The sequence below is a fragment of the Bos mutus genome, chromosome 13 (assembly GCF_027580195.1).
Source record: "Bos mutus isolate GX-2022 chromosome 13, NWIPB_WYAK_1.1, whole genome shotgun sequence".
In the NCBI taxonomy this organism is placed as follows: domain Eukaryota; kingdom Metazoa; phylum Chordata; class Mammalia; order Artiodactyla; family Bovidae; genus Bos; species Bos mutus.
Window position 1 is genome coordinate 22,088,828 of NC_091629.1, and position 22,604 is coordinate 22,111,431.

Consider the following 22,604-nt stretch of genomic DNA (forward strand, 5'->3'; position numbering starts at 1 on the left):
AATAAGCTGGGGCTCCAGGGGGCTTCACCCTTGCATTAAGGGTGAACCAAAGGTAATGTGAATTTGAGTAAACTCCAGGAGTTGGTGATGGACAGGGAGGCTGGGCGTGCTGCAGTCCATGGGGTCTCAAATAGTCGGACACAACTAAGGGACTGAACTAACTGAACTGAAAGGTAACGCAGCCTTGAATCATGAATTGGCAGCCTCATCCACACTACCAGGGTATTCCAGGGAACCTCAAACCCTGAATTTTGTTTAAAGCAATCCCAGAATGGTAGCACTGCAGCCAAATGCAAATCCTTTTTAGAAGCAAATGCTTTCATCTGAGGCATAAAATTCCTCTTAAAAAATTCTTCCAAAAAAAAAATTTCCAAGTACAATGGCCAACACATAGTCAAAGATAACCAGACATGCCAGAAAGCAATGCTAGTAAGCTAAGTAAGCACTAGAAGTACAGAGTGAGCAAACAAATACCATCCCCCTGCCTCACAGGGCTTATAGTCCAGCAAGGAAGACAGACACCAACACTCTTATCAAGGCCACTAACAACCTCTGCAATGCCGACTGGACTCACTTCTCCTCCTCAATTTACTTTGCCTCTCAGCAGCTTTCAGCATGTTGACCTCTAGTTACTGTTCTTGGTTTCCATGACACCAGTCTGTTGAATGGCCTCCAGCCTTACTGGGAGCTTCTCAGTCTTTCTCCTTCCTTTTCCTCCTCTATTTTATCTCTAATGTTGGTGGGCCTCAGGGACCATTTCTGGGTCTGCTCTCTATCTCACCCCAGGTGATTGCATTCATTTCCTCAGCATTAAATATCACCTACATGCTGATAAACCTCAGATTTATATCCCTTCTCCTCGGAGTCCAGACTGTTCCATCCAACTGTCTGCTACATATCTCCTCTCACATATCTTGTGAATGTCTCAAAAATAACATACCTAAATAGGAACTCTTGCTTCCTACCACCAACCTTCCTTCGTTTACTCCATCATGGTGTCACACCATCCAGTTTTAGGCCAAGAATCTAAGAATCATCTAGAATCCCTGGTTTGAATTAGGGTGGTGATAAAGATTATGCAAAGTGTCAACCTAGAGAGAGTTATTTAAGGAGTAAAGTGAACCAGACTTAATAATAGACTGGGTGCAGGGATGAGAGTTGTCAGGTACGACTTCCGGCCTTCCGGCTTGGACCACTTGACAGATATGGATGCCATTCACCGACATGGAGCACCCAGGAGACGGGCCAGTATGGAGGAAGAAGAACATATGTTTGGCTTTTCATGTTAGATTTGAGATCTCTCAGAGGCATCTAAGTGGAAGTATTGAGAAGTAATTGTATCTTTATCTCTGGACTTCTTCAGAAGGGAGGGTAGAACTAAGCTTGGGAGTCATCACAGCACTGATGGTAATTAAAGCCATTGGCATGGCTGAGATAGCCCAGGAAGAGTCTGAGGAGTTTGAAAGTGGCATAAGGATGATAAGCCTGCAAAGGAGATGCAGAAAGTTTTGTTAGAGAGGTGAGAAGGAACCCAATAGTTTAGTTTCAAGTTGCAAATGCTGCTGCGAGGTCAAGTAAAATGAGGAGTGGAGAACATGCGTTGGATTCAGCAAGATGGAGGTCGGTAGTGACCTCTGTGAGCTGTCTCGATGCAGTGCCAGGGACGAAAGCCAGATGGCCGTGGCTTAAGAGGAGAGTGGGAGGTGAGTAAAGGAATCGTGAGGATACCCCACCTGCAGAGAAGTTCTGCTGTTAAGGGAAGGGGCTGAGAGGTGTCAGGAGGGGTGTGCCTATTTTTGTTTGTTTATTTTAAGATGGGATCTTCTTGAAAGGGGCTTCCCTGGTGACTGAGATGGTAAAGAATCTGCCTGCAAGACAGGAGACCCAGGTTCAATCCCTGGGTTGGGAAGATCCCCTGGAGAAGGGCATGGCCAACCACTCCAGTATCCTTGTCTGGAGAATTTCATGGACAGAGGAGCCTGGCAGGCTATAGTCCATGGGGTCACAAAGAGTTGGACACGACTGAGAAAGGAATCTTCTTGAGCACGTGTAAATGCCGGGAGTCCATCAGAGACAGAAAAAGATAAGGCAGGAGAAGGGAGAATTGCCGAGTAAGGTTTCTCAGATACTGGGAAGATGTGAGTGGGCTTTAGAACCCAGATTAGGGGCCTGTCCTCAGACAAGAGAGACATTTTCTCTGTTGCAAAGAGCAAGAAAGAGGAGAGAGATGTGTTCCCTCATCTATAAAATGGGGATAATAATAGTGCCTACCTCTGGGGCCAGTGGGGTGGGGATTCCATGAATGGGTGCTTATAATGGGCTCAGCCTGGGGTAGTAATGGCAGGTAGTTAAAATTCTACAGATAGCAGCCACTATTATTATCTTTCACTCTCGAAGCTCTGATCCACTCTCGTGTATGGATAATAATCATCAAACCTCACTTGGTTATAGCACTTAACTCTTTCCAGAGGATTACTTGGATATTCATCTATGTAAGCCTCACAGTGAAACCTGGGAGGATTTATTTTCCCTATTCTACAAAGGAGAACATTGAGGCTCAGAGAGGTGAAGAAACCTGCCCGAGGTCACAAAGCTGGCAGCCGCAGAGTTGGGAGGCCAGGTCCAATCCCCAAATTCACTCTCCCTACATCAGCTCCTACTTTCTCCACCAAGACGAACTCAGACTTAGGTCTCGCCTCTCCCCCATGCAGCCTCTACAGTATAGCCCTGTGTGGGAGCTCTGTTTTCCTCAGTGGTTGCGGTGTCCCCTGGAGAAAGGGCTGGGGAATCCACGGCTCGAATCTACAGCTTTAAGCTCACGAAAGAGAGGATTAAGTTTTGAACAAGGTGCCGAGCTCGGCTTGCTTTCTTGTTCCAGCCGGAGACAGGAGATTAGGGAAGACGATGCCCTATCTGCCAGCTCCATCACTTGTCAGGAGAAAGAAGAAAGTGAAACCTCCTTCAAGGCCTGGCATCGGTGCTGCCTGTCTGTCACCCCAGAGGAGGCCGTGCTCACAGTCAGGAGGGTGGTTTGGCCAAACTGGTTTGCAGCTTGCAGCCCCAGCCGTCCCAACCTGGGGATGTAGCACTTGTGAGAAATATTCTTTCCCGGTTCCCTTCTCCCATCTGTTCCAGTACAACGAGATCATAAGGAGTGTTTCCACCTCTAAATTAAGACGCAACCCCTTGGACTTCCCTGGTGGTCCAGTGGTTAAGAACCCACCTGTCAGTGTCGGCGACATGGGTTCGATCCCTGGTCCGGGAAGATTCCATGTGCTGAGAGGTAACTAAGCCCGTATGCCACAACCACTGAAACCGGCGCACCCTACAGCCTGTGCTCTGCAGCAAGAGAAGCCAGGCAGTGCAATTAGAGAGTAGCCCCTGCTTACCGCAACTAGAGAAAGCCCACGCACAGCGATGAGGACCCAGTGCAGCCAAAAAAAAAAAAATTTTTGTAAAGACCCGATCCCTTGCCAAGATGCTCAGCCTGGCCACAGCTTACTTTTCTTTCCTCTTCTTCACCTCACAAGCCCAACCCCGCCCCATACCCTGAATGTTCCTTCCTCTAGGACATTCTGCCAGGCACTCCCCTTCTCCTTTGTTCTAAATGGTGAACCCCTCCTTATCCTTAAAGGAGCAATTCAAATGTCACCTGCAACAAAAAGCCCCATGTGACTTCCTTAGAGAAAAGTCTGACTCTTTATGACCCCCATTAGACTGTGGCCCTCCAGGCTCCTCTGTCCAGGGGATTCTCCAGGTAAGCATACTGGCATGGGTAGCCATTCGCTTCTCCAGGGGATCTATCCCACCCAGGGATTGAACCTCGGGTCGCCTGCATTGCAGGCAGATTCTTTACGGTCTGAGCCACCAGGGAAGCCCTCCTTAGAGAAAAGCGAGCCTTTATTGAGCACCTACTATGTGTGGTCTGCAGGTTAGGCTCAGAGATGCGTCATATCATGGCCTTGCTTCCAGGGGCTCAGGGTTGTCAGTCTGGTAGGAAGAAGCAGCAGGGCTGGAGGTCCTTGGGGATGTGGATGCAAAACTGCAGAGGAGGTGGGAAGTGACGACCCCCAAATGGGCAGGCTGGGGGCGGGGGGAGTGTTGATCTCAGGCCCCAGGCCTGATAGCGCAAGTGACAGGTCGCTTTCCCTGACAAAGCAGCCACCTGTACTTCTCCTTGGCATGCTGGCTCCTCTTGGCGTCTTCTGTGTGCTAACTTGTTCACAAACAAGCCAGGTGGAGTGGGGCAGGGGGAGCACCTGGTGAGAAGCATGGCTCTGATGTCAGACCACCTGTGCGACCTTGGGGACATCACCTGACCTCTCTGTGCCTGTCCCCTCCACAAAATGACAATAGAAATAGGGCCTGCCTCGTAGGGATGTTTGAGAAAGTGCATTACACACGAGATGCTTAGGATGGTGGTATCAGGCACTCAGTGGATGTCGGCTATTTTATTACTATTTATTATTTTCATTGAAAGAAGATTTGGGCCCATTATCAGCTCCCACTGTGCACTGGAGAAATTCACTCTCTCTGAGCCTCTCTCCATTGGGAAAATTAGGAAAGTAGTAGATTTCTAGCTCCGATATTCGAGGATAGAAATAAAAGGGGAATAGTAATTATAAGGGGCCGGGGGAATAGAAAGACCCAGTGAGAAACCTCTCCCCTCCCCCAGGAAGCCTACCGTGTTGGTGAGCCACAAAGGTGAATATCGAGAAGGGAGTGAGCGGCTGGATCACAGAGAAACCCAAATGTCAAAGCAATGCTTCCAAGAGGTGACAGGGCTTGATCAATAATTTGGAGACCGTGTCTAATCATTAAAGAGATAATGGGTCCTTCAGAGAGGCAGCGATCTCCCCATCCCCGGGGGAATGCGAGCAGAGGTCGAGATCTAAGAGAGGATTCAGACATTAGATGGTGGGCTAAGGTCTTGTTTTCTTCTTTTACTTATTTATTTGGCCGCATGAGGCCTTAATTGCAGCAGCATGCACAACCTTTTAGTTGTGGCACATGGGATCTAGTTCCCTGACCAGGGATTGAACCCAGGGCCCCTGCATTGGGATCAAGGAGTCTTAGCCACTGGACCACCAAGGAAACCCTCTGGGTGGGCTAAGGTCTTAGAGGGCATGAAACCCTCTCAGACACTGCAGCCCACCAGGAGTGGCCGTTGCAGGAAGAGGCAGTGACCGTAGTGCTTAAGTAAGTGCTGCAGCCCTGGAGTCACCTGCTTCCTCAGTAAGTGACCTTGGCAGTTGACCCCATGCTCTCTGGCCCCAGTTTGCCCATCTATCAAATGGGAGTGATGGTTGCGTCTCGTATCGCAGTTAGTGTGAGGATAGATGGGATAGCATGGACGTGCCCCTTTATTGCTGGGGTTCCTGTTATCGCTCCGCCTTGGCCTCCAGAAGCCCCATTCTGCTGTCTTGGCCTCTCCTGTCTCCCATCCTAGGAGGAAGCGGCCGCACTAGAGTCTGGGGCTGACGAGGCTCCAGCCGGAAGCCTCCCTAAGGAGCTTGCCATGGTTACCAGCTGCCTGCAAGGAGAGGCCATAAATCCTGAGCCCTGGGTGGTAGGAGGGAGGGAACCCGTGTGTGGGGTGGGAAGGGGGGCAGCTAAGTGGAATTGAATCTTGTTTAAGGAGGAGGCCCACGCCTCCCCGGGCCTGTAATTTACTGCGAGGTTGACAAGATGAAAGCGGAATTTTCAGTGGCATAATCGCTGGGACCTCAGGGAGCCGCGGGAGATGAGCCGCGAGGCAGGCAGTGGCAGCCAAGGCTTTAAGCGAGATCTGGGGCGCTGATCCCGCTGTGATCACAGTGCGGGGCGGCAGACCGGGGGGCACAGGGCTCCGAGCAGGGCCGGCCGCGCCGGCTAAGCCCGGGGCTCAGGCCACGTCTTGTCCGCTGTCATCTCCAGAGCCGAGGTCAGGCCCCGATTTTTCAGCCAATTTTATGTAGCGGAACGTACCGCCCAGGACAGCTGTGACAGTGGCTGCCAACAGCACTCAGCTGAGCACCTTCTCCAGCATTGCCCTCAGCCAAAGGGAGCTGTCCAGCTCAAGGTCATGCCCACTGGAGGGGAGCACAACTCATGTCCAATATCTGATAGGTGCATGGATTCAAAGGTGGGACCCCTTGGCTCAACTTGGAGCATCCCAACTCTGGAGCGCCCATGGAAGCAGCTGTGGCCTCTGTTGAGACAGCCTCACAATTCAAGCTCTCCCTCTGCTCAGCCTTGCCTCTCTCACCCCTTTCCTGTGTTCCCTTCAGCTCTCCCCAGTAAACCTCCCGCAGGCACATCTCTACCCTGGAGCCTATTTCCAGGGAACCAGACTTAAGGCTTTCCCTCACCAGTGGGCTTGTTGTAAAACAGCTTTTGCGTGTAGTGTTGGAAGAGCATCACAGAGCCTCCTTTTCCTGATGGGGAGACTGAGGCCCAAAGAAGCAGGAAACTTACTCAAGAACATTTGGTGTTAGGGGCAAAAGCTGGGACACCAGACTCCCAGCCCAGTAGCCCAACTCCTCCACTTTATAGATGGGAAGACTGAGGCCCAGGGAGTTACAAGGTACAGGGGAGAGTGGGGCATGGAGGCAGTGTGCTAGGGTGAAAGCTCACAGCTTTGTAGCTGGATCCTAGCCACACGGTTTTGAGCAGAACACCCCTTCTTAAGTGCTTCTATTTTTCATCAGTAACTAGAAAGACCAGTTCCCGTCTCAGGAGGATAGGGTGAGGCTCCCTTAAGTAACAATAAGAGCTGGCACTGGCTGTGTTTGGATGAGTCCTTCACACACATTTTGATGAACCACTGTGAAAACATGTCGCTCACAGTAGGTACATGATGCTTAGTTACACAACATCCTGACCACCTGGTCCAGGGGCTCCAAGATCAGCTTCAGAATCTGAGAGTGGGCTGTGCCAGACCTAGGACAGACTCTGGGGCCAGAAGTTCTTACATCAAGCCCTAGATCCCCACTTCCTGGCTATGAGTTTGGGCAAGTTACTTCACCTTTCTGTGCCCCGATGTCATCATCTGTAAAATAATAATAATGACTAAAACAGACTGGCACAAATTAAACAGGGTAATTCATGTAAAGTGCTTAGCACAGCGGTCAACAAGCACAGCATCTTACTTTTAGCTCATCAGATACCCACGTCCTGGCATGTAGAAAGCACCCTATAAATGTTGCCTATTAGTATTATTGTCAGTGTTAGTGAATCTGATGCCCTGGGGACCTGGAGATATGGATTTTAAAAGAGTCCTTCTTATTATGCTCCCAACATGACCCTGCTTCCGGCAGGTCCTCGGACGAGCCCTGGGAACCACATTTTGACCTTCCATTGTACCGAAGCCCAGAGAGGGTGGGGTCTTGCTCAAGGTCACCCAGCAGGGCGGGATCATAGCCAACCTCCAACCCAGTCCACTTGCCTTCCATCCTGAAGAGCTTCCTCCTGCCTGTACCGCAGAGGGACATATCCCTTAATGTCATCTGCTCGGGTTGCAGTAAAAATTAACTACCCTGAATATGTGCATCATCAATGCAGCTCCAAGACAGAGAAGGGATGGAAATGCGACATGTCACACACTTCTGGGGTATCCAGGCAGGCTCTTTAATGACTCCTTGGAGGGCCCTCCGCTCTAGGAGGACACCTCCCTCCAGAGCCTGCTGGTCTCCTCTGCTTTGGCCTGGGTTGGGACCCGATGCCAGGCACAGGATGGGTGCCCCAAGAGGCCTTGAGTGAGCAGAGCTGAGGGTGGGGCTTCACCCTTGACTCCCCTGGTTCCAGTCCCCCCTCAACCCACTTATGCATCTTACTAGTACATCTTGCCGGACCACTCAGGGTCACCTCAGTTCTCACCCCAGCCCAGATGGCAGTGTTCTACTGTCTAAGTGAAGGTGATGGGTGAGAACTTCTCCCCCAAGCTTGCTAGAGTAAAAGCTGATGTACAGAGGGCAAAGGATGTTGCTGTGGGTCTCAGTGTCTGCCCCTGAGTATCCTTTACAACAGATAAACTTTAATAGAATCAGGTCTGTGGGAACTTCCTTCTGGCCTAAGCCACATATTCCAAGAACTGAGTAGGGGGAGGCAGAGACCCAGAAGAAGTATCCAGGCCCCTCGTAGGATGGAGGAACTGGGATCAGGTAAGCATGATATGAACAGATACAGCAGACAGAACAGTGAGAGACAGACAACCAAGGAGGCAAAACGGGGAGAAGATAGGAGGGTAGGAAGAGACAGACTAGAAGAAAGGGCAGGGGAAAGGAGGAAAGCAGAGGAAAAGGGGGAATGACTAGAATGGATATTCACACAATGGAGTACTAGGCAGCAGTGAAAAGGAAAGACACAGAACAAAAATGAATCGTAAAAACAATGCTAACAAGACACAAAAGAGTGTATACAGGATGAGCCCATCTATCTCAAGTTAAAAAACCTAAGACTGTTGGAATGCATAATGAGTTGGTCAACTATATAAAAGGCAAGGGTCTGGTCATAACAAAAGTCTGGGAGAAGGGAAGCAGTGGGTTATAGTCAAAAAGGGACACAGTAGGGAGCTTCTGAAGAGGGGACCATATTCAGTGTTTTGATCAAAGGGCGATCTACAGGGTTCATTTTCTAATTATTTGCTAAATTTCTCATTTATGTTTCTTGTACTTTTCAGTATGAATGTTGATTGCACAGTTTTAACTGGTTACCAAAGTCAAGAAAGAGGAGGAGGAGGCGAGGGGGCACTCAGGAGTGAGAGGGAGAAGGACCTCCCAGGACTCTGCTCAGCTGGCCCCGCGGCAGGGCCCTGCCCCCCATCCGGCCGCATTTATAAAATGGAATAAATATTGACACGGCCAGGATGGTATTCAATTTGTCCTGATCACTGGTCTGCGGTGAGTTCTGACAGGGCGAGGTGTAAAACAGCAGCTCGGATGTAATTTCTACTGTCAACATGATGTACAGCGGGCTCTGCCTGCGGCACCAGCAGGCAGGCGGGATGGGGGCAGGGCGGGGAGCCAGGTGCAGGCCCCGGGCACCTGGCATGGAGGGGCCAGGTGGTCACTTCAGGGCAGGTGAGCAGTGGCAGCCAAGGCATGCATGTGTGCATGTGTGGGTAGGTGTCAATGTGTATGCACGTGTGTGTTCGTAACTTTCACGGGAAGTCAGGCTACAAGTAGACAGTCAGGCTTGGGGTATATAGTGTCAGGAGGCGTTTGGGGGAGGGACACAGCTCATCCTTAGAGCCAAATGCAGGCCTTTCCTTCCTTCCCAGCAGCCACTAAGCCCCTCTTTGCTCATTCTCCTTCCCCACTCTCTGCGCAGCCCATTTGAATTCCACATCTACTACTAGCTAGCTGTGTGACCTTGGGCAAGTCCCTCAGCCTCTCCTCGCCACTTTCCCTTCTTCTGTAATAGATATTTTAAAGAGAGTTGCTGTAAGATTTCAGTCAGATCATTGATATAAAATGCCCTGGAACTAAGTGTTGCCTCTTATTATTAGCTAATTGAATGGCACCGTGCCTGGCACACAGTAAAAGTGCTAAAAATGTTATCTATCATTATTCTCGGTGACTCAGAATCAGCTCAGAACATGCACCCTACCTCCCTTTCTTCCTTCTCTATTCTTTCATCTGCCAAGGCCATTTCCCCAAAGGAACACAGCCTGGGACAAACCCCACTGTGTCCCGTCACCCCCTCCTCCCTCCCCAATTCTGATCAGAGTGAAATGGGATTGTGAAGGGGGGTGGTGGTAACTTACCTTATTGTGAGGAGTAAGCAAGGTAATGCCCAAAAAGTGCTGGAACACTAATGATCAATAAACATCACTTAAAAACCAGGGGTCATGCCCGATATTGCTCCCCCGTCATTCCTTACGTCTGACGCATCACCAAGCCTGGTCCACTTAATTTCTTAAATAATTCAAATCTGTTGCTTTCCCTCCATCCCATACGGCCTCCCTGATCTATTCCAGCATCGAGTCCTCTTGCGTCCCCTTTTCTGGTCCTGCACCTGTACAGTTTGTCCTTTACGTCTCAAGCCCATGATCTTCTTCAAAACACAAGTTTGATCATATCTCCTTGCTAAAAAGCCTTCAATGCCCTCCCATTTGCTCTGGAGCTAAAATCTAAACTTCCTAAGACCCTTGGTGAGCCGCCTCTCCCCCTCACGTGCTATGTGAATTTTCAGGCCCTGAATGTGGCTTTGCACCTTCTATTACTCGGGCCCCAGTATGCCTCGGTCATCCTTTACCTTTTAGCTCAAAAGCCCTTTCTCTGGGAACTGCCCCTCCCTGGCCCACCCAGCCCTAATGAGGTTCCTGTTAAACGTGGTAGTCCTCGTTACCTTCCCTCTGTGAATCTGCCCCCATTGGTAATTGTGTATTTACTTGTGAGATGATCGGCTTAATGAATGTCTTCTTACACACACACACACACACACACACACACACACACACACACCAGGGGGCAGAGACTTTGCTTTGCCCACAGCTACATCCTCAGCCTCTAACACAGTGCCTGGCATAGAGTAGGTGCTCAATAAATATTTAATGAGTCAACGAATGGAACAAACAGAAGGAAATGATGCCACAGAAGGGCGGTCTGCAGGGAGGTGGTATGGCAATAACCAGGCAACCACGGTGCGTGCCCTTCTGTCCATTCATCCATCCATCCATGCCTCCATCCATTCATGCCTTATTTCATCCAGTTCACTCACACATTCAGCAGCAGCCAGTCTGAGCATGTACGCAGGTATGAACTGAAGGGCAGAGAGCGGTAAGGGAGGTGCCCAGAGCCAGCTGGCCGGATGCTGAGACGAAGACAAAAGAGAGAGCCTGGTTCTGAGCCATGGCTCAGATGAGTGAGCTCACTGGGGAGGTGGTGGAGGGGAGGCAGAGAGACTGCCTGGAGGAGAGGGCAATGGGGCTGGGCCCCATGATGGGGGTCAGGGATGGATGTGGGCCAACGTGGGAGAACGGTATTCCTGGCAGAGGGAACAACAGTAGGAGCAAAGAACGAGGCATGAAAGTAATAAACAGTGGTTGACCCCGTCCGCCCAGAGAGATGAGCGCGTGGAGAGACGCCATGACAGCAACCTCCCCGGTGGTCCACTGGTTAAGAATCTGCCTTGCAATACAGGGGATTTAGCTTCGATCTCTGGTCACGAGAACTGAGATCCCACCTGCTGCAACTACTGAACCCATGGGCAGAACTAGAGAGCCCGCATACTGCAACTAACCCGACACAGCCACATCAACGAATGTAAAGGGTATCTTTGGAAACAAGGTGGTGACAGTGACATGGAGTGGGCCGGCCCAGACCTCCCGAGGCCTCGAGTGGCCATGTGCGCAGTGGCTCAAGGAACAAGCTTTGGAGCCCACAGCCCAGAGGTTGAATCCCAGCTCCACCTCCTCTGGATGAGTCTGGGGCAAGTTTCATGAACTCTCTGTACCTCAGTTTCCTCATTTGATAAATGAAGACAAATAACAGTCCCCACCTCAAAGGATTATGTCTAGGTAGAGTCACTGAACATGAAGAACTTTGCTACTCTGAATGGTAACTAGTGAATGTCAGGCCTGAGTCTGGACTTTATCTTGAAGGCAAAAGGGAGCAGGGGAGAGATTTGAACAGAACCTTCCAGACTGAGCTAGGCTGCATGAAGGTGCCTCTGGCAGCATGCCCAGCATAGACTGGGGGCAAGACTGTCGGCCCTTGGACCAGCTTTGCAGATGGGGTAGTCCTTTATATGGGTTACATATGACCCCTCTTGTCCCCTCTCTCCCCTGATCTCCCACATTTTCCTCCCTCGATAACGGTCCAGCTACCAAGCCCAGAAGCTCTGGCATATCCTGAGCCCCCATTCAAACACTCAGAGAGATAGTCCCCACCCCACCTAGAAATACAGCACTGTTCACAGGACACCTGCATCACCCCCAGGGCCCTGGAAACAGCCCATGGGCTCAACTCACACAGAGTAGGCCCCTATGCAGTCAACCCTCCACACTTACTGAGCACCTGTCATGTGCCAGAAGTTGTTCTAGTTGCTGGGATACTGTGCGCATGCGTGCTGCCCCTACACACCTCATTACTGATGCAAAGGCACTCATGTGCTCAGGCACACCCATGCTCACGCGCGTCAAGGCAGGCTGAGGCAGTAACTGGTCTGCTCTCTCACTTGTGACTCCGCTGTGCCTTCCATGGAGCAGGGGGTCGGGAAGGGGCAGTGAGAGGTGGGCAGACACAAGGTGACTCTGCCCCATACCGCTCCACACCTCAACAGTTCCTATATTACTCTGGGGTCCGTTTTGGCCTGGAGGGAGAGTACTGAGCTGGTAGGGATCATTTTTCCCCCGAGGGAAGGCAGCAGCCAAGCACAGAGAGCTCTGGGCACAGGATCCAGCGGGCACAGTGCCCTTAGGACTCGGACAGGGCAGACAGGAACCAGGCTGCCAGGCACAGTTCCCACTGGCAGACCTGGGAGCCAGGTGGGCATGGAGAGAGGACATATACATGTCAGGCCAGCGTGGGGCAGAGAGGGAATGAATGGATGAGAAAATGAATGAACTACCTCTTCCTGCATTACACATCCCCTCCAGGGCAAGAGCCCTGGAGCCAGAGTAAGCACCACAACCTGGTACAGGACTTCACTCTTCTTACAAAGAGGTGCATTCATGGGCTTCTAGCAGTTGTTAAATAAATGCATGAATGAATAAATGAGTGACCAAGGGGACACATTTCTATGAGCCCCCTTTACCTGGGCAGGATACTTTTGTACACAATAGAAGTCCATTAATAATTTTATTTTTAATTTTTTAATTAATTACTTTATTTTAATTGGAGGCTAATTAGTAATTTTATAGTTTTGGTTTTTTTTTTTTTGGCCTCACCCCTTGGCATGTGGATCTTAGTTCCCTGACCAGGGATCAAACCCATGCCCCCTGCATCGGAAGCGAGGAGTCTTAACCACTGGACTGCCAGGGAAGTCCCTCCACTGGTGTTTTTCAAGTGACTAGAAATAATAGTAGCAATGGCCATTATCATTACATTAGCTTGCATTTATTGCCAAACACTGTGGATCTCTTCACTTGCTCATCTCATTTATCCCTTACACTGACTCTGGGAGGTAAGCACTGTTACCTCCATTTTTCAGATGAGAAAACTAAGACGCTAGAGAAAAGGAGAAAATTACCAAGATCATACAAACAGTAAAGCAATGGACCTGGGACTCAAATTCTGTTCTGACTTTGGATCTCTTGGTTTCAGGTCCCCTGAATGTTAAATTCTGTCCCAGAGATCGGGGCTAGGAAGATTATCAGAAGTTTGGGGGAGGAGGCACAGGTGAGGAGCCCCAGGCTACATGATGAGGTTCCTCCTGCTTTGTCCTGCCTGTGGGGTCACAGAGCCCTGCCCCTCTTCTTAGCCTTGGCAGAGTGAGAGGCTAGAAAACAAATGTGGGATGGGTTGGATAAGAATCCCTTCCTCTGTCCCCAAGGAGACAGCCAGATGACAAAGAAGGGTCTGGAGCCACTGAACTCGCAGTGCTGCAGCCTTGGCAGGAATGGTACTAGGGCACTAAAAAATCAAGAAAGGACATGCTGGTCACTCAGCCCGGATTTTAAAAGTATACACTGTAGACAGCTGTGGTGATGCCCACAGGACAGATGGGGCCACAAGAAATCATTGAGGCTGGCAGCTCCTCAGTCAAAGGGAAAGACATGTTGCCTGAGCAGCTCCCAAAATCTACCCGAGGCAAAACTCTCCTGAGTCCCAGGCCCCAGCTCCTTGTTTGGCTCTGGCAGGTGGGTGTAGGAAGGAGCAGGGAAGGGTGGAAGAAGGAGTAGACGTGACCTCTGCCCTCTAGAAGCTTGTCATCACAGCTGACACAAAACCTCAGAGGAAGGCCTAGCCATAGAGGTCTGAAGGGGTTCAGAGGAAAGAAGAAAAGGGGAGTCTGGAGGAAGTAGGGGCCAGAACTGGATCATGAAAGCCCAGAATGCATATCTTTGGTGGTTCAACAATACCATCAAGGATACAGACTTTTCCATCATTTTTAGTAGGGCCCTTTGGCCTCATGGTCCCATTGTCCCAGAATGGCTGACAGTGCTCTGGCCATCACCTCATATGTGCAGAAAACAAAAGGTTTCTCCTCAAGACATCTCTTTTTAAAGACTAAAAAAATACATATCCAGAAGCTCTCCAGGGCTTCTGGATTTCATTGACCAGAATTGTGTGTATGATACTTTATAGACCAGTCACTTGTGGAGACGGGAGAACGGCTCTTACTGGCTTAGACTAATCACTGTTCAGAGGGGAGGAGCTGCGCACATGGCCCAGCTGTGGGAGGGTGGATATTAAAACAAAATTGAAACAAGAAAGAAGGTTAGGGGAATGAATTAGTCTTTAGCAGCAAGCCCATCTTTTATATTTCCCATCACTCTGTTTACGCATCATAAAACCCAGCCAGACTGCTGAGGTAGGGGGGCGGGAGCTGGGGGAGCAGGCAAAACGGACCTTCAAAAATCCCTAGGGGGGCTGCCACCCACTCACACATGTCTCCACATATTCTCTTCCCAGCCTCTCCTGAACCCACTCCAGTCGCGCCAGCACACGCACCACCCAACCGAAATAGCTTTTGTCAAGGCCACCAATGACCTCTGTGTTGCTAAATCCAATGGTCAATTCAAAGTCTGCATCTGACTTGACCTATCAGTAGGATGACCATACAATTTACCGTCCAAGCTGAGAGTAAAAGGGGGTAAGACACTATTCATAGTTATGCCAGGACAGAGGCTGTAAAGTGGAACTGTCGCAGGCAAAGGTGGACAGAGGGTCACCAGTCAATGCCTCCTCCCTCCTTTCTTCTATGGGTTTCCAAGACACCTCCTCTCTCCTCGCCTCCCTTCCCTTCTCTCCCCACCTCCCTTTCCCTCTCTCCCCTCTTTCTCAGGCTCCTTTACTATTTCCTCATCTCCCCAGTCTCTACGTGCTGAGATGTTGGACCTCTTCATCCACCCTCACTTCTTCACAAGCTCACACAGCCTCAGCTCTGAATACCACCCAAATTCCCACAATTATACCTGCAGGCAGGACCTCACCTCTGAACTCCCGCCTCTGAACTCCTGACTGTAAGTGCTAGTCGCCTGCTTGATGTCTCCGCTGGGTATCCATCCGGGACTTGGTTGTAATACGTCCAAATGAGTCCCTGATCGCCTCCCCAGGTTTGCTCTGCTCATGCTTGCCTGCAGCCTGTGGGAGGGCACCCCATCATTTCTGTTGCCTAGGCTGCAGGTGTGGTCACGCTCCTTCCCTCTCTTTCCCTCACACCATTTCTGACCCACCAGCGTATCTTGTGGAGGAGATACACGCAGGAGGAGCCTTACTTCTCAGCACCTCCTCTGCTCCCACTTGGTCCAAGCCACGTTTACTCCTCGGCTGGATTATTGAAATAGCTCCCTCGCCACCCACCTCCCCTATCCCAGCTTCCCTCTGTTTTAAATCCACCAGCCAGAGTGATCTTTTAAAACACAAGTCAGATCGTGTCATTCCTCTGCTCAAACCCTCCTATGGGGTCCCATCTCACTCACAGAAATACCCAAAGGAGACCCTACAGGCTCTGATGCCAAGCTCATCTCACGGGCTTCACCTCCTGCTGCCCCGCTGCACTGACTCCAGTTCAGCAACACTGGGCTCCTTGCCGTTCCCCCTGCACACCACACACGCCTGACCTCAGGACGTGACGTCCGCACTGCTGTCCCCTTAGCCTGGAATGCTCTTCTTCCACGCACGTGCACAGCTCTCTCCTTCGCTCACTTCAGATCTCTGTTCAGATGTCATCTTCACCGCGGGGCCTTCCCTGACCACCATATATAAACTATTACTTATAATACATGATTGAGAGAGAGAGAAAAATCCCCACCCCCAACACTTCCTGTGCCCCAGATTTGTTTTTCTCCATGGCGCTTACCATCGTCTGACATGATGTTTGTTTGTTTGTTTATTCTCTGACCCCCACTGGAGGTGCAAGAGCAAGGACTCTTTCTTTTCATTGTGCCGAGAACAGCATAGAGTGGAAACTCACAAACATCTATAGAATGAACGAGTATGCACCAGATATACACACACACATATGCCAGCATGCACAATTGCAGACCCATGCCACAGGCGTACAGGAACTACACACATTTACCCGAGAAGCCAAGAGCACATGGATTAGAGGAGGTGAGGCTGATGAGCAGACTGGGTGAAGCCAACACTAACTGAGCCAGGCTGGGGCTCAACTTTTCATCCCACGTGGGACTCAACAACCGCGCAGTAGAATGAGACGTGCGGCCCAGAGAAGGCCACCAACACGCCCAAAATCTCACCAGGAGGCCCAATGGAGCCAAACGTGACCCCACGGCACTACAGCTACCTCCCCTGAAGGACTCGGAATTCCAGGATGGGGCCTTGTACTTGACACCCACTCAGGACAAGCAGCTGGAACAGGAGAGAAAGGAAGGAAGGGAGGGAACAGGTTGGAGTGTCTGCAGCAGCCCTGGCAGGTCTGTGCCGAGCAGGGTTGGCTTGCGTCCAGGGCATCTGGCCAACACACCCGAAGGCAGACCCGGTGGGCTGAAGTATGAAGGCCCAGGGAGGGAGGAAGAGATGGGGTTGTGAGGACCTCGCCCCTCAAACAATGGTGCAGGATCAGTGCTGTACAAGGGCGCCTGGCCCAGGGGCAGGTGGGGCTGAGAGGCGGCCACCCTTGTCCTGCCAAGCGAGCCTCCTGACCTGGGGCTGATCTACTCAGAGGGGCATCTTTCCCCATCCTCCTAAAGGTGCCCTCTGCCAAGGAGAATCTGAGTCCTGGGTTTGAGGCTCCACCCATCATCAGGCATCCTGTGCAAATTTGGATGACACTCTTGGACTCCGCCCCTTTCTAAAGTGGGAGCTGACCTTAGACCTCTGCACCCTCCCCATATAGCGCACCCTCTCCTCCCCAACACCCCAAACGCCACCTGCCCCCATACCCCCTGTGCTTCAACTCCAAGTGCCACCTTCTCTGTGATGCTGTCCCTACCCCGCAATTCACTATGCCTGGCCCTCCACATTGAAGGGCTTCATCAGGAAAGTCCCTTATGGCCCTGTGCCATTTCGTTCTACCATGGTTTTTTACTGTATAAAGTCCCTCCAAACCTTTCTCTGCACACTCAGAATAAAATGGACACTGTGTTTCTTCCTCCGGTCCTCCTCAGTCTAGCCAGTACCCCTCTCTCTTTCATCTTCATCTGGACTGCTCCATGCCAACCACAGTGACCTCCTCCCCGTTCCTCTGCTTCTCCAAGCCTCTGGACCTTTGTACAGACTGTTCCCTCTGCTGTCCCCAGCTCCGTCTCATTCCTCCAGATCAGCCAAATGTCACCTCTGAGAGGTCCTCCCTGATACTTTGTCTATAATAACACACACCCCAACTCTTTCATCACCCTCTTCCTTCCTCTTTCCTGCTTTATATTCCTTCTTAATGCTTACCACTCCCTGGAATTGCATTGTAGAATTTATTCCTTTGTTACCAGAAGGTCAGCTTCATGAGAGCTGGGACTTTATTTTATTACTTTGTCCCCAGTGCCTAGTGCAGGAACTGGAATCAGGGAGGCACGGGTAAATATTTGTAGAAAGAGTCTATGAATAACCAGAAGAAATGCACCTCTCTCCTGTCACATAGCTGAGGAGCTGATTGCATCTTGCTGTCTTACACAAAGAAATGATCTTTAAAGTGTGTTGAATGAATAAATGAAATGCATTTCTGTCTCCCTACTAGTAGCAGACACTAATGTTTAATGAATGAATGAATGATTGAATCTTAGTATGTCCCTGTCTTGTAAAAGGTGTTACAAAGAAAGACATAAAGAAGAGAGGGGGATAGGGGGAAGGAGAAAGAGCCACAGTGGGGTGCTTGCAAACATTGAGGGATTGCCCCTTGTTCCCACTTCCTGCACCCCCCCAGCCCTCCCCGGAGATAGTCCCCGACTCCCCAAACCCTCCCTCCCACCAGCCCCTCCCCTCTGCATCCCTGCATGGCTGTGATGAGCCCTGAAACTGCCTGATGGAGTCAGGGGACCAGTTCCTGCCACGCGCAGGGAAGTCATAAGCTCCAGGAAATGAAGGCCTCAGAGCGGCGCCTCCTCCTCACCCATAACTCCAGTCTCATTAGGACCAGCCCTGACCATAACGTGGGGAATCGACGCTGGATGCCCAGAGGCAGCAGCACAGCTCAGGGACCACCCGGGTGGGGGAGGGTCTCCCAACATCTTCAAGCCTAGACCCCAGAGTGGGTGAGGAGGGTGTGGGACAAGGCTGGGGATGCTCTCATCAGGGTCCCAGGTCCTCCTAATGTACCATCAGTTCAGGGTGGGTCCTAAAGGGAAAGGGCTGGCTCAGGACATCTCCCTTCCATTCCTCCTTACGGACTGTGGGGGTTTTCCCCTCCTCACTGCCATCAATGCAGTTTTGACCCCCTCACCACTGCCCTACCTCCCAGCAGATGACTCCCTCCCCCAGAACCCTTTCCATAAAGAAATTCTGGAGCTGAGAGTGGGAAAGAGCACTGGGGAGTTGAGCATCTGTGAAATGGGTATAAGATGCCCACTTTCACAGCTGCTGTGACTCATGTGACTTAGTGAGTTAAACTGCAGCGGGCCCCCACCTTTTTGGCACCAGGGGCCAATTTCAGGGAAGACAATTTTCCCATGAACCAGGGGTGGGGGATGGTTTCAGGATGATTCAAGCACACGACACTTATTGTGCACTTTATTTCCATGATTATTACATCAGCTCCTCCTCAGATCCTCAGACATTGGATCCCAGAGGTTGGGGACCCCTAAAAACGCATGAGAATTACCCACTGGGGTCCTGGGTCACATGAAGCCCATGTCTTCTGCCCCGACCCCCAAATTCCAGCCACTTCCTTTGCCCACAGGTGGACCTGGCTGGGGCCAGGCACTTTCCCAGGTTCTCTGCTTAGCTCCACACACCTCACGTTTCCAGCCTGCCTCTCCAAACTAGCCAGATCACCCCCAGCCTGGCTGCACACTCAGCTACCAGAATGCCCATCCCTTTCTTCTCACCCAATCAGATGCCCCCTCCTCCAAGCAGCAGCCCTGATATCCTTCCACACACCTGTGCCTTCCAGACAGGTGTCAGGTAGCACCCCCTTTTACAGCCCTGATTACATGCCACCCAGCATTTAAGTTATTACTGGGGGGTCTTGTCTCCCACCCCACTAAACTGTGAGCTTATTTCATCTTTGTTTTAGCATCCAGCCCAAACCTGGACCAGAATGGAAGCTCAGCAGAATGGAGTGGTTGAATTGAACTAGGCTGGGGGCGGGGGGGTGGGGGGGGTGGGAAGGGAACTTGGGGATTCACCTCTGCTCACGCTTCTCAGTGGCTGAAACTCCTCCATGGAAGCAGCTTTGCTGTCCCCTGTAAACACCCACATGAAGCCATTATTCATCATTATGGCTTGAGTAGGAGTTAGTCCCTCCGATCCTTTCTGGCTGAAAGCAGGATCTGATGGGGGGAGGGGGGGTGGCGGGAAGGAGAGATGGACTGATCTGGGGAGGCAGTGCTGGTCTGGGGTAGTGGGGGGATTGTCTCTCAGTCTCCAGGAAAAGACAGTTTTCTGGGGTGGGGTGGGGGGAAGGGTTGGAGACACCAAAGGCAAGCACAGGGTGGGTGTGACCCTGCCCAAGCCACACAGGGTGCCTCCAAGCAAGGCCCTCTGGGACTCAGGTGCCCCACTCCTGAAAGGGGGGTGTGGAGGGACTCACCTGAGGACAGAGGGCCTTCCCCGGGCTCTTGCTTTGGATGGAATGACCTCTCTGTGCTGCCATGGGAGGGCGGGAGGGTTGGTGGGGTGGCCGGCTGGCTGCTGGACTCTATGCACCCAGGAGGCTGGGTCCTGGGAGCTCTGGAGTTTTTCCAGAAGGGCTGGCTTCCTCTCTGGGCCGGGGGTTATGGGGGGTAGGAGGGCTGGGATACGGAGATTGTCAGGAGGTGGGGGGCGGGCAGGAAAAGCAGCTCAAGAGGTCCCTGTCCCTGTGGGCACGTGGGTTGGCCCAGGACCACTAAGAAAGGGCTGGAGCAGGGGGTCTGAGGAAAAGGGATGCTGGGGGAGGAGAGGTGAGTGGTGGGTGTTCAACGGAAGCACCCGGGCTAGGGAAGCGAGCGGGGCAGGGGCAGGACTGCTAGACCGCAGGCCCAAGAAGGCGGGGACCACTCTGGCTTGTTTGTCCCGCCCTGCACAGTGCCAGGCACACAGCAGGTGTTTAATTGGTACCTAAAACGACAAAAGACCCAACCCGCCCCGTCCCCGCAGAGCGCCTCCTCTGACGTCTTCTTGTATCTCTCACAGGCTCCTGGGCGGGACGGCCCCTAGTCCCCGAAGGACCAGCCCGGTCCCGGCCAGCACCCCTTCGCGCAGGAACCATGGCGCATCCCAGACTCCGGAGCCGCCGTGGCGCTGCCTGGTGACCCAGCCGCGCCGGCGCCAGGGGGGCGCGGGCGGGGACCTCAGGGGGCCGTCCATGCCCCGGGTGCGGTCGCGCCCCCTTCCCCTCCAGCCGGGCGCCCCCGCGGCTGGGCGGCGATCAGGGCCGCGGGCCTGTCCGGGTGCCCCGTCGGGGGCGGCGCCCCGGCGGCCGCGCTGAGCCCACCATGTGACTGCGGCGCCGCTCCGTCCTGGCCACCGAGCGGCGACACCCTGGTGCCTCCCGTCCATGCTCCTGGGCCCGGGCCCCTCACAGGCCAAGCATGAGGCCGCGGCCCGAAGGCCGGGGGCTCCGGGCGGGAGCCGCGCTGTCGCCCGCGTTGCTGCTGCTGCTGCTGCTGCTGTTGCTGCCGCCGCCGCCGCCGCCGCTGCTGGGAGCCCTGTGGGCGGCGGGCACGCCTGCGCCGTCGGTGCAGGACGGCGAGCCCGGCGCTGGCCGCGTGAAGCGCGGCTGGGTGTGGAACCAGTTCTTCGTGGTGGAGGAGTACACGGGCACCGAGCCCCTGTACGTGGGCAAGGTAAAGTGGGACCCAGCACCCGCCATCCTACTCCTAGGACCCCAGAGACACCCGCTGGCAGACGCAAGGGATCCCAGTTCCCTCCCACCCCCTCCCAAATCCCTTCTGCCTCCTCCCAGCTGTCCTGATGGGGCGGGCGGACCACAGGATCCTCACTCCGCTCGCATCCCTGCCCTGCATGCTTCTCTGGACCCTCTTGCTTTCGCATCTTAGAGCAGAGAAGACTAGTAGGGCGGAAAGCCAGTCCCTCTTGTAGCTGGACCCAGCTAGAATGCAGAATGCTATGCTATGCTAAGTCTCTTCAGTCGTGTCCGACTCTTTGAGACCCCATGGACTGTAGCCAGCCAGGCTCCTCTGTCCATGAGATTCTCCAGGCAAGAATACTGGAGCGGGTGGCCAGAATGTAGACAGGAGTTTGCAAATCTGATCATGTCACACACAGTCTCCTTGCTATGCTCAAAATCCGTTCATAGCTTCCCATGCACTCGGGGTCAAGTTCAAATTCTGCTCCGCTGCTTGCAAAGATCCAGCTCCTCCAACCTCATCTGCCACACTCCCTCTGAGTTTTGGGCCACGACACCCTTCTGATGCCTTTCCCTGGTCCCTCTGCTGCCCCCACAGGCTTCTGCCAGCCCCACACCCCCTTACCTACCTAGATCACTTGCCTCCCCTAACTGCTCCATCCTGCTCCTTCTTTTTATTTATATTTTTGACTGCATTGGGTCTTCCTTGCTGTGCGTGGGTTTTCTCTAGTTGCAGAGTGGGGGCTGTTCTCAAGTTGCAGCGGTTTCTCTGGTCGTGAAGCGCAGTCTAGCGTGCGTGGGCTTCAGTGGTTGTGGCACATGGGCTCAGTAGTTGCAGCTCCTGGGCTCTAGAGCACAGGCTCAATAGCTGTGGCGCACGGGCCCAGTTGCCCGGCAGCATGTGGGATCCTCCTGGACCAGGGATCGAACCCACATCCCCTGCATTGGCAGGCAGACTCCCAACCACTGGACCACCAGGGATGTCCCCATCCTGCTCCTTCTGCTGCTGACTTTATCTCACACTCAGGTCTCCACTGAAATGCCACTTCCTTAGAGAAGCCATCCCTGATCACACCCATCTGGGACAGATCCCTCTGCATGAGGCTGTACCTCCCTGTTATGTGCCCCTTGAGGTCCCCATATCTTTCTTTCATAACACTTCATTATGTATGTGTTTTTGTTTGATTATGCAATTAATGCACGTCTTTCCTATTAGATTGTGTTTGTTTTGCTCACCATAAAATCCCTAGCGCCTAGCACAGACTGCTCACAAATTGTTCATTGAATGAATGAATGAATGAAAGCTACTTTCTCAAACTGAGTAAGTGTTGGTTAATGTGACTGAAGGTCTATGCCTTCAGAGTATATGGAACTGAGAAGGACTTTTGTTCATCCCTTTAATCCCTAAGCCCCTCATGGGTGCGATGGTGGAGAGGCAGAGACACCCTGGTGCATAAAAAGCTTCACAGGTCAGCACCTGGCACTGAGTAGGCATTCATTAAGTGGTTTCTGTTGGCTGGCTTTGTGGAAGTGTTTTCTAAATGCCTGAGCTG

General features: G+C 52.3%; 1 protein-coding gene across 1 annotated transcript in view; it reads left to right on the forward strand.

Annotated features, from left to right (window-relative positions):
• The window catches only part of CDH22 (cadherin 22), a 141,366-nt gene that overhangs the window by 38,440 nt on the left and 80,322 nt on the right, over positions 1 to 22,604 (forward strand). Inside the window, 1 exon segment of the mRNA XM_070382060.1 lies at positions 20,376 to 21,028. Within this exon segment, the coding sequence (XP_070238161.1) occupies positions 20,774 to 21,028 (255 nt within the window). The 5' untranslated portion in view covers positions 20,376 to 20,773.